Raw genomic sequence first — 12232 nt, 5'->3', positions numbered from 1 at the left:
GGAACGGATGTCAGTAGCCTGGAGCTCAGTTGGAATTCTAGATATCTCCAGGCCCCATCTGGAGGTTGGCAACTAGGTTGCCATCTCCAGGTTGGGAAATACCTGGAGATTTTTGGGGCGGGGTTTGGGGAGGGGAGGGACTTCAATGCCATAGAGTCCAATGGCCAACGCTGCCATTTTCCTCCAGGGGAACTGATCTCTATCAGCTGGAGATCAGTAATAGCAGGAGATCTCCAGCCACTGCCTGGAGGTTGGCAACCCTAGTAACACTTCTTGACTTTTCTTCTTGACTTTGGTTTCTGCTGGCAGGTCATCGGAGCCCGCCTCAACGAGCTCTGCCACTGTGAAAGCGAGAGCCCGGCTAATTTGCTGGGGCTCATTTATGACGAGGAGACCAAGCGGAGGCTGAGGAAAGAGGATGAGGAGGAAGACTTTTTAGATGACAGTAAGGAGACTCCCTTTACTACAAGAACCCCCGCTTGTAAGAATCTCTGCTTTAGGAACACTTAATTTTATTCTTCTCTCTTTCATTCCCTTTTCACCCCGCTGTATTCTGCACTTATCTCCCTTACTTCCCAGCTTGGTGTAGTGGTTAAGAGCTGTGGTTGGAGTGGTGAAGTCTGATCTGGAGAACCGGGTTTGATTCCCCACTTTTACATGTGAGCGGCGGAGGCTAATCTGGTGAACTGGATTTGTTTCTCCTGTCCTCCACACGAAGCCAGCTGGGTGACCTTGTCACAGCGCTCTTAGAGCTCTCTCAGCCCCACTTACCTCACAGGGTGTCTGTTGTGGGGAGGGAAGGTGCTTGTAAGCCGGTTTGAGTCTCCCTTAAGTGGTAGAGAAAGTCGGCATATAAAAACCAACTTCTTCTTTCTTTGCCTGGATGTAATGCATTGTGCATTAATTAAAAAAACAAAAAAACAAAAAACGACAACTTCATAAAAGGAATAAGATCCATAAACCAATCAAATGCAAAACATTTTAGTATTTAAATTGGGCCCAGGATAGTTCTCGTCTTTGCAAATTGTTGTTGAGACAGCTCATGGTTCTGGATAGGGATGCCCATCCCCTATTGGCATCTGGAGGTTACATTCAGTGAGTCCCGGGACGCCTGGATTTCAAGCAGACAGAGAAACACATCTAGATATCTCTCTGAATCTTCTCAGTGATAAAATGCACACCTTACAGTCCAAACATTTCCTTTCCTGGGAACCTTTAACTGGAAAGAGCTATGGTAATAGGGCTGGCAAAGGCCTGCCTGTCCAGGAAATTTAAGAGGTACTGCTGATCAGAATAGAAAACACTAGACTAGGTGGTCCAATAGCAGTGATTGTAAGAACATTAGAAGAGCCCTGCTGGATCAGGCCAGTGGCCCTTCTAGTCTAACGTCCTGTCTCACACAATGGCCAACCAGTTCCTCTGGAGGTCCAACAACAGGGCATAGAGGCCGAAGCCTTCCCCTGATAAGAACATCAGAAGAGCCCTGCTGGATCAGACCAGTGGTCCATCTTATCCAGCATCCTGTCTTACACGGTGGCCAACCAGTTCCTTTGAAGGACCAACAACAAGGCATAGAGGCCGAGGCCTTCATATGAACATGAAACGAGTCCTGCTGGATCAGACCAGTGGTCCATCTAGTCCAGCATCCTGTCTCACACAGTGGCCAACCAGTTCTCCTGAAGGGTCAACAACAGAGAATAGAGGCCGTGGCCTTTCCCCTATAAGAACATCAGAAGAGCCCTGCTGGATCAGGCCAGCGGTCCTTGTAGTCCAACATTCTGTCTCACACAGTGGCCAACCAGTTCCTCTGGAGGTCCAACAACAGGGCCTAGAGGCCGAGGCCTTTTCCTGTTGTTGCCTCCCGGTGTTCAGAGGTGTATGGCCTCTGAATGGGTAGGTTCCCTTTATTCGCCATTGCTAGTAGACGCTGATCAGCCTGTCTTCCTCTGATAGACTTATCCTCTACTGCAGTCGTAAGCAGATCCAACCCTTCTAAGATTTCAGTGAACACAAGGGTGTAACTTAGGACTGCCCTGTAAAGCAACTTCTAATGTTTGCCTGTTTCTGCTTGTAGATCTCCTTTGTTGGCTTGAGAGGAATATGAAGATACTGGCAGATAGCTATAAATTCTGGCTATTGGGAGATGTCTTGTTTTGGGTCTCCTGCATTCATAAACTCTGGTTGTGGACTCCTTTCTGGATCATGGCCTTTGTGTGTAGTAGTTAGTAAAAAAGTGATTGAGGCGCATGTGTGTAAAGGGCTGCCAAGTCTCAGCTGACTTATGGCAGCTCCAGCAAGGGGCTTTCAAGGCAAGTGGGAAGCAGAGGTGGTTGGCCATTGTCTTCTTCTGCAGAGTCTTCCTTGGTGGCCGCCCATCCAAATACCAACCCTGCTTAGCTTCCAATAGGGTTGCCAGGTCCCTTTTCACCACCAGCGGGAGGTTTTTGGGGTGGAGCCTGAGGAGGGGAGGGTTTGGGTAGGGAAGGGACTTCAATGCCATAGAGTCCAATTGCCAAAGCAGCCTTTTTCTCCAGGGGAACTGATCTCTATCGGCTGGAGATCAGTTGTAATAGCGGGAGATCTCCAGCTACTACCTGGAAGTTGGCTACCCTGGCTTCCAAGGTCTGACAAGACTGGGCTATACTGTGCCACCTTCTCTCCCATTGCGGGGTATAGTTAGTTAAAAAGTTATTTGCTATGCACAAAGACCATGATCCAGAAAGGAGCCCACCAGAGTTGCCCTTTGCAGAGACCCAAAAGAAGTACACTAGGTAGATTGCTACAAGCATGGCCATTGGAAGCACGGTTGTAATAAACTGGGCGATCTTCATGACAATGCAGTGAGAATGTGAATTAAGTAATATCACAGGATGACTTGGATGGCCCTGACCTCAATGGGCCAGGCTAGCCTGATCTCGTCAGATCTCAGAAGCTAAGCAGGGTTGGCCCTGGCTGGTTAGCACTTGGATGGGAGACCACCAAGGAAGCCCAGGGTTTCTGTGCAGAGTCAAGCAATGGCAAGCCACCTCTCTTGGTCTCTTGCCTTGAAAACTCTACAGCAAAAACCCTACTTACCAGCCGCGGCAGCCCCCCCTTCCCAGTCCAGATCTGGGCTTAGGGTTGCCAACCTCCAGGTACTAGCTGGAGATTTCCATCTATTATAACTGATCTCCAGCCGATAGAGATCAGCCCACCTGGAGAAAATGGCTGATTTTGCAATTGGACTCTATGGCATTGAAGTCCCTCCCCTTCTCAAACCTCGCCCTCCTTGCTCTGCCCCCAAAACCACCTGCCAGTGTCGAAGAGGTACCTGGCAATCCTATCTGGGCTGGTGAGCCCGCTGCAGGCTTGCTAGCCAAGGCAGCACCCTCCTAGTCCAGATTTGGGCTGGCGAGTCCACTGTGGGCTTACCAGCCAAGGCAGCCACCCCTCCAGTTTAAAATTAAAAAATAATAATGCCAGGGACCAGAGATACCAATTTTATAGAAGACACATACAAAGTCAGTTAATGATATTATTTTTTACTTTATTTTTTACTTAAAATACAAACATAAGACTATTAATAAAAGAAAATACTGTAAGAATGTTATTGTTGTAAGCTTGTTTGTGTTTTAAGTATAAAAACAATATCATTAGTTGGCTTTGCCTATGTCTTTTATAAAGTTTGTTTCTCCAGTATCTGGCGTTACATATTATGGTTTTTATCTATTTATTTGGTACTCATGGCCGAGCCCGACCAAGTGACATTTATATCATGTCTGGCTCTCCTAACAGTTGCATTTACGACTCCCCTGCCCTACAGGGTCGCCATAAGTCAGCTACGACTTTGTGGGACCGCCAACACAGATGATGTCTGTTCATCTTTAAAAAACAACAACAAAACCTCCTGAATGGAACCTTAAAGGCATGAATGACACATGAACACAGGAAGCTGCCTTCTACTGAATCAGACCCTTGGTCCATCAAAGTCAGTATTGTCTACTCAGACCGGCAGCGGCTCTCCAGGGTCTCAGGCAGAGGTCTTTCACATCACCTACCTGCCTAGCCCCTTTAACTGGAGATGCTGGGGATGGAACCTGGGACCTTCTGCATGCCAAGCAGATGCTCTACCGCTGAGCCACAGCCCCTCCCCGTGACGTAACTGCAGGAAGCCTGCAGAAAAGCGCTTTAGTAAGATAGATGCACCAAAATGTGGGGGAAATGAGAATTGATTTAGTGGGAAACAGCAGTTAAATGTCTGTTGTTTTTTTAAACACAGAAAACAGTATTCTAGAATACCACGTATGCAACCTTAATACCACTGTATCTAATAGTAAAATCCCTGGCTCCCATGCCAATAATGAAATCAGCAAAACCAGGTCAACGAGAGACAACATAAGGATTCTTTATAAAAACTGGGGACACCCCCATCCCCGTATTTGGGAAAATATAGCTTTGCAAATTAACCAAAACAAAATAGTAATTAAAAAAGACTGAAAATATTTGAATATGCAAAGAGAGCCGTTGAGTGTAAGTGAAAGAAAGGAAAAAGTGGGTGACGGGTATAGATCTGCGTCAGCCCCTGAAAGTTTACAGAATCCTGGAATTCAAAATATTCCCCTTCCCCATGATTCCTTGGTAGAAACTATTATTTATCCATTCAAAAGGACCACAGTCTCACAGATTTAAAAAAATCTACATGGCTGTGTATAATTTGACAAGGTGAAAACAAACCAAGTCACATCCCCTCCTGATACTGGAGTGCAGGCTACACAAACTATCAGTCCTGTATCCCCTTCAAATATCATCTCTGTGTGTGCGTTATGTCTACCGCAATGTACTGACCTGTGTATATGTACTGCTGTTTTTCCACCGAATGTCTAATGCGCCATAAGAACTGTTTGTCAGCTTGTTGAGTTCATTCTGCTGTGAGACGTTTGTAAAGATTGCTTAACTGGAAGCCAGGAAAAGGACTCCAGGAGATGTTTTCGAGTCAGAAAAGAGTCGGGTGCTCAGGATATGCGGTTGGCTGGGCCAGAAGATGCCAGCTCCCTTCCCTTCCTTACTCAGAGGGCGCTTTCGCACGTGCTGAATAATGCACTTTCAATCCTCCAGCTGATAGAGATCAGTTCCCCTGGAGAAAATGGCCGTTTTGGCAATTGGACTCTATGGCATTGAAGTCCCTCCCCTCCCCAAAACTCCATCCTCCTCAGTCACCACCCCCAAAATCTCCAGGGATTTCCCAACCCGGAGCTGGCAACCCTAGGTTACAAGGACCCTACATCCCTTCCTGGTTTCCCCTGGAAGTGATGTAGCGGTGCAGGCAACGTTGTTGGCACCCCTATGTCCCCACCCGAGCCTTCTTCCAGTGTCTAGGAACCCTAACCATAATAAGGTGTTTAAAATAGGTGTTTTAATGTGGTTTAATGTATTTTATATTTGTTGTTTTCATGTTTAATTGTTTTATCAAATTTTAAAAATATTTTCACACTCTTGTCACTGGCCTTGGGTCCCGAGGTTTGTGGGAGAAAGGCAGACATGTAAATATTTTAAATTCATTACTTAATTAATAGAGCAATGAGGGGGTATGGATATAATCAACAAGAGCAGGAGAGGAATGAGGGGGGGTGTCTCTTAAACCCGTATTTGGATCATAACTTCTTCATAATGTGCTCCGTCTTGAGAGCCAGCGTGGTGTGGTGGTTAAGAGCAGTGGTTTGGAGTAGTGGAGTCTGATCTGGAGAACCAGGTTTGATTCCCTACTCCATATAAAGCCAGCTGGGTGACCTTGGGCTAGTCACAGCTCTCTTAGAGCTCTTTAAACCCCACCTACCTCACAGGGTGTCTCTTGGGGGGAGGGGAAGGGAAGGTGATTGTAAGCCGGTTTGATTCTCCCTTAAGTGGTAGAGAAAGTTGGCATATAAAAACCAACTCTTCTTCTTAAAGAGTTTCTCTGCGTCGAATTGCATGCAGCTGAATCATCCTTTGGAAGAATTGCATCTTTGAGAGGGTGGATGGGAGAGATGTAGCTCTGTTGTGTTATGTCTTCTTCTAAATGTGTGGAGGAGGGGGATCAGTAGGGTTGCCAACCTCCAGGTGGTGGCTGGAGATCTCCCATTATTACAGCTGATCTCCAGGCGATATAAATCAGTTCCCCTGGAGAAAGTGGCCTTTTGGCAATTGGACTCTATGGCATTGAAATCCCACCCTTCTCTAAACCCCATCCTCCACAGACTCCACCCCCAAAATCTCCAGGTATTTCCCAGCCTGGAGCTGGCAACCCTAGGAATCAGCCTAACACTTATTTCCATTGTCCTCAGTTTTGTTTATTTATTTGTTTACAAAATTTGCATCCTGCCTTTGTGGCCTTATGAGGGCCCCCAAGGCGGCTAACAATTTAAAACATGCATGATAAAAATCACATTTTAGAACCGTTAAAATCAACACACACACCCAACATACATCGTTAAAACAATTAAAAGCAGAGCTTAAAATACATGCAAAACGTAAAACAGCAATTAAAACTTTGGTTAGGAAGGAGGGGTCATTGAGGGAATCGTCGAGGGTATGCCAAACAAAACAAAAAAGTCTTCACCTGCTGGTGAAAGACAGCAACAGAGGGGGACAGACAAATCTCCTTGGGGAGAGCGTTTCAAAGCTTTGGTGCCATAACCGAGAAGACCCTCACCTGGGTTACATAGCTTTGTTAGGAGTTCAGCTATTTCCCATTTGAGTTCTTGAAGAACTCTAGGATGAATACCGTCTGGTCCCTGTGACTTGTTAGTTTGCGGTTTGTCTAGCTGGTCTAGGATTTCCTAGAGTTTTTTTTGAAAGTGTCAGTAAGCATGTGGCCAGGAATGAGCCTGTGGACATTGTGTATTTGGATTTCCAAAAGGCTTTTGACAAAGTCTCCCAGGACTTTAGGTAGCAGGACTAGATATGTCCTACTATTACAACTGATCTCCAGCCTATAGAGATTAGTTCACCTGGAGAAAACGGTCGCTTTGGCAATTGGACTCTATGGCATTGAAGCCCCTCCCTTCACCAAACCCCACCCTCTTCAGAAGCCTCCCCCAAAATCTCCAGGTATTTCTCAACCTGGAGCTGGCAACACTACCCTTCAAGGATTACTCGTATCCCCCTAGGGTTGCCAACCTCCAGGTACTGGAAGAAATCCAGACAGCACTCACACAATATATATTAAAGTACTAATTTATAAAGGTGAAGGAAGGTGCAAAAGTGAACAATATATACAACAAGGTAATAACCAGATACACATATAGATATCAATAGCAGTCCAGCAGCAAAAAAGTTCAATGTATAAATATCCTGGGAGTCAGGTAAGTCAACGTCAATTCCTGAGTGTCCTGAGTAACAGGTAAGAAATTTTTTTTACTCAAATATGGACTTCTTTAGAATTTGTAAGTTGCTGGAAAGCGGAGTCCCAGGCAGGAGCCACGGAGGGAAGCTGTTAGGACGTGTTGTCTAGATCCAAATCACGTTTCGCTCATGGCTTCATCAGCTATTTGTATCAATAAAGTGCAAGGAAAAAACACAGTCTCATAGGACCAGAAGAAATTCATGTAGGTCTCAAAGTGGACAAGTGCATCACTTGTCCACTTTGTTCCTAAATTTTTTTTCTTACCTGTTACTCAGGACACTCAGGAATTGATGTTGACTTACCTGACTCCCAGGATATTTATACACTGAACTTTTTTGCTGCTGGACTGCTATTGATATCTATATGTGTATCTGGTTATTACCTTGTTGTATATATTGTTCACTTTTGCACCTTCCTTCACCTTTATAAATTAGTACTTTAATATATATTGTGTGAGTGTTGTCTGGATTTCTTCCATTATCTATACAGCACTGAGCTTTTCTTTTTCCAACCTCCAGGTACTAGCTGGCGATCTCCTGCTATCACAACTGATCTCCAGCCGATAGAGATCAGTTCCCCTGGAGAAAATGGGCCGCTTTGGCCATTGGACTCTATGGCATTGAAGTCCCTCTCCCCAAACCCCGCCCTCCTCAGGCTCTGCCCCAAAACCTCCCGCAGGTGACGAAGAGGGACCTGGCAACCTTATATCCACATATAAAATGTGCTTGCTGCATGGGTTAAAATGGTTCTCTAGCTTAAGCAGCGAGAGTATGAGTGTGTGCGTAGGGAGGGAGGATTCTCCATATTAGTTGGCATCACACATTTACAAACACTGGCCTAAAAAAACACAATTAACATATACAATGCTATCCTTCAATATCCTTGGCCAAACTGGCTGTAATGTTACTCTTGAATCAACGTTTGATCCCAAGGGTATGGGAGGAGTTCTTCTGTCATGGTAATTCAGTTTATTTATCTGGAAACAAAAACTAGATGCAGAGCATAGGGGTGCGTATCTTCTAGGGTTGCCAGCATGCCTGAAGAAAAATGCCCGGTCCTTTTAGTAGAGACTTAGATGGATAATTGGCAGCCAAAGCTTTCCAGGGCATGGGGGTAAATAATGTGCCCTGGTAAATAATGTCCCACAGAGCTGCCATTCAAGGAAGAGGATCCTTTTCTCCAGCCACTTAGCAACCATAGAATTTCCCCACCCAACATTCATTTAAAAACTAAAATGTGAGGAGGGGGAAATTTTGAATGGAAAACGGTTGCAGAGGAAATAGTTAAATTGACCTTTCCTCAGTGAGTCAGCGTCATGTAGTGGTTAAAATTAGTGGACTCTAATCTGGAGAACCAGGTTCGATTCCCCACTCCTCCATATGAGCGGCGAGCTCTAATGTGGTGAACCGGGTTGGTTTCCCCACTCCTCCACATGAAGCCAGCTGGGTGAGCTTGGGCTAGTCACAATTCTTTCTGAATTCTCTCAGCCCCACCTACCTCACTGTTGTGTCTGTTGTGGGGAGAGGAAGAAAAGCAGATTGTAAGCCGGTTGGATTCCCCTTAAAAGGTAGAGAAAGTCAGCATATAAAAACCAACTCTTCTTCTTCCTTTGACTTCTGAGGCAGCTTTTAAGACTGTTAGGTTTTGAGACCTTTGGGTTCCTTCTGTTGTGGGAAAAGAAGACGCTTCAGAGAATGGGATCAGATAACAGCGCCCACGACATCATTAGAAAACAAAACAGGAGAGTAGTATAAAAGGAGCACAGTGTTTCATATGGAGCTTGCATTGTGTACCATGTGTGATGTCCATCTGTTCTCAGATCCAGATTTTTTTACCATTGTTATTTTTCTTAACAAATATATATATATATCACTTCTCAGGTACTGTGAACCCCACCAAATGTTGTTGTCCTTTTGCCCTGAAGATGGCTGCTTGTCAGCTTCTCCTAGAAATCACCACGTTCCTCCGAGAGACTTTTCCTTATATGCCTAGGCCACGTGCCGAACCTCTTGTGGTAAGCGAATGACCAAAATTTAACTTGCAAACAGTTTGGAAAGGGCAAAGAAATAAGAATGTGCGAGTAAAGTTCAGGAGACCATCTGCGTTAACAGGTACAGAATCAAAGACCGAGAGATGAACACGGCCTTTTTCTGGCTGGAAAGGATCCCCAAATGTGGCTTGGCAGACTAAAATAATGGTATCTGGGGTGGCCTTGGACCCATTGATGAACTGGCGTGGCCTTCTAAAAACTCAAAAATGACACTCAACATTTAGTAGCCTTCTTTGTTTACAGAAAACCTGCACTATGCCAGAAAATTATTTGAAAGAAGGAAAAAAAATTATCTTCTGGTTTATAGAAGTTTACTTGCCTGGTTATCTTACTCAAAGGGAGAAGGCTATGTGCAAGTAGGGATGCAGCGTTATTGGGTCTAGAGGGGAGTGAACAGATGGATTTATATGATTAGGGAATTGCAGGGGAACAATGCAAGGGTTTTTTTTGTTCCTTGTCCCAGTAGTCTAGGGTTGTTTATGCATGAGTACTTTCACTCATGTTCGCCCCCGATCTGTCTTGTTTGTTCCTTGGAGTTATTCATGAGTTTTCCATCCATTAGAGATGAACTCGCTGCCAGCCCTCGCAATGTCCAGGTCTTCCCATTCCTCTGTTAACCCAACTCTTCCATCTTCCCTGAGCTCCGCCCGGGTGAAATCCCTGTGGATAAGGCAAAGTGCAGGATACGTAAGCTTGGTTTCTCTCACAGCCAGTTACAAAGCAGCGTGTAAAGAGGTGGGGATTCAAATGCTTCCTGCTTCCTCGGAGCTCTTTCTGAGCACAAGAAAGGCTTTTAAAAACCAAGTCTTGGATTTCTCCCCACCCCCCTTTTCAGATTGCTCCGGGGTTTTTTTGTTGTTGTTGTTCTTAAACTGTGTTTTTATGTGGCAATTGGGTTTGGGGGGATTTTCTCTCACAGTAAGCCAATTACAAAGCAGCATTTAAAGGGGCGGGACATGATTTTAGCTTGGAGACTGCTGGTGCAGAGATTCCCAACAGGAAAGTGTGGGTCTAGCAAGCAATGAACCTCAGGTAAAACTCCCATGAATAAATGACTTAGGACAGGACATGATCTAGACCACTGGTTCCCAACCAGGGGTCCGTGGACCACCAGGGGTCCGCGAGAACTAAACCAGGGGTCCGTGAAACTGTAAACTTACAGTTGCAAGGTTCTGGAAACATAATTTTTTTCAGGTGTGGGAAACATTTTTATGTTTGAAGACAAACTCTGTGCCTTTATTTGCAAACTTCAATTATGGGTAGGCGAAAACAATTATTCTGCGTTTGTGACATTAAAAGCACTGGTCGATGATAGTAAAGATGACATGATCACCGCAAATATACAAGACAACATCAGAAGTCATCTGCAAATGCTGGTCGATGAATTTCACTGTTACTTCCTGGAATATAACCAAACAGAATCAAAAGATACCCAAAAGCTGATTCGCAATCCTTTTGGTATTGCTGTTGAAGAGGTTGCAGAAGAAATCCAGGAAGAGCTCATTGAATTCCAAAATGATAGGCACTGTAAGGATGCGTTTGAATCCGTTTCTCTTGAAGAGTTCTGGTGTAAAAAAGCAAATTCATATCCTACAGTTCGGGGATTCGCCTTGCGATATCTTATGCACTTCTCCACAACTTATTTATGCGAACAAGGGTTTTCTGCTTTGCTTATACTTAAGAACAAGACCAGAAATGGATTGGAAGCAAGTGATGATATTTGTGTAGCTCTGAGCAACAGTATTAGCTCCAGAATTGCCCAGCTTGTAAAAAGGATGCAAGCTCAAAAATAACATTGATTTACAATTAAAAGTTCTCTATTATAAAAAAAAAATTCAAATATTATTCTAAGTTTAATGTTTAACTAACAGTTATGATTAAAGTTTATTTTCAAATTCTCTGAATTTTTATTTTGAACCTTGGGGTCCCTGCACCGAACAAAAAAGCCCTAGTGGTCCCTGGTCAAAAAAAGGTTGGGAACCACTGATCTAGACGTATCTCGTTTTTATTTTCACAACTACCTTGTGAAGAAGAAATGGAGCAAGAAGGTTAGGTAGATTCACAACAATAGAAGATAGACCAGATATGGAATGGAATAGTATGGCAAAATGAACATAAACTTGGTACACAGTGATCATTAAAATATAATTGTTAAGCAGTGAGTGGTAAAACAAGAAAATTGATCGAGATGCAAATTAACAGGGTGTAAAATTTGTGAATTTTAGTATGGCAAGTTATGACTGGCAATTTTCCAGGGTTCCAAAAGTGTTGTTCAAATATGGGATTTGTTAAAATATAAATACTAAAGAAGGATGGAACAGAAATGGAACTTTGCCACTTGTGTTTGTAAATTATTTGTTTGCCTGATGATTAATTCAGTCAACAACTGCATGAGAATACAGAATAATACCAGATGCGCTGCAGTAATTACATTTGGAATCAAAAACTTTGTAAGTAATTAGGGCCAGCGGGAAGCTAAGCTTTTTTTGTCAACTAAATATTAAGCTGATTAAAAATCTGACAGATTCAAGATCCTGCTGTTTTTCAAGACAATTAGGTGGAGTGAGAAAGCCTGCTTTTTGAATGCTAAACTAGCAACAGAATAACATATAATTAATATTTTTGAGACGTAGAGTTGAATCCAATGTAAAATAAAAGCTACTTTCAAAAGGGAATGTTTTTTTCTAAACTGAACTTCTTTGACTTGCTCCTTCTTGCTCAAAGGACTAAGCAGCTAACAAGTTGATTCCTTTAAAAAAAAAAAAAACTTTAACTGCCAAGACTACATTAATCCATCTTTTTCTCCTCTTGGTCCTCCTAAT

At 43.8% G+C, this 12232-nt stretch overlaps 1 protein-coding gene across 1 annotated transcript in view; it reads left to right on the top strand.

Annotated features, from left to right (window-relative positions):
* The window catches only part of UNC80 (unc-80 homolog, NALCN channel complex subunit), a 142662-nt gene that overhangs the window by 56442 nt on the left and 73988 nt on the right, over window positions 1-12232 (top strand). The window contains exons 24-25 of the mRNA XM_056861558.1: window positions 310-445; window positions 9241-9374. Of these exons, the coding sequence (XP_056717536.1) occupies window positions 310-445; window positions 9241-9374 (270 nt within the window). The remainder of the gene's footprint in view (window positions 1-309; window positions 446-9240; window positions 9375-12232) is intronic.

The sequence above is a fragment of the Euleptes europaea genome, chromosome 15 (genome assembly GCF_029931775.1).
Source record: "Euleptes europaea isolate rEulEur1 chromosome 15, rEulEur1.hap1, whole genome shotgun sequence".
Classification (NCBI taxonomy): domain Eukaryota; kingdom Metazoa; phylum Chordata; class Lepidosauria; order Squamata; family Sphaerodactylidae; genus Euleptes; species Euleptes europaea.
This window is presented reverse-complemented; position numbering and strand designations above follow the sequence as displayed.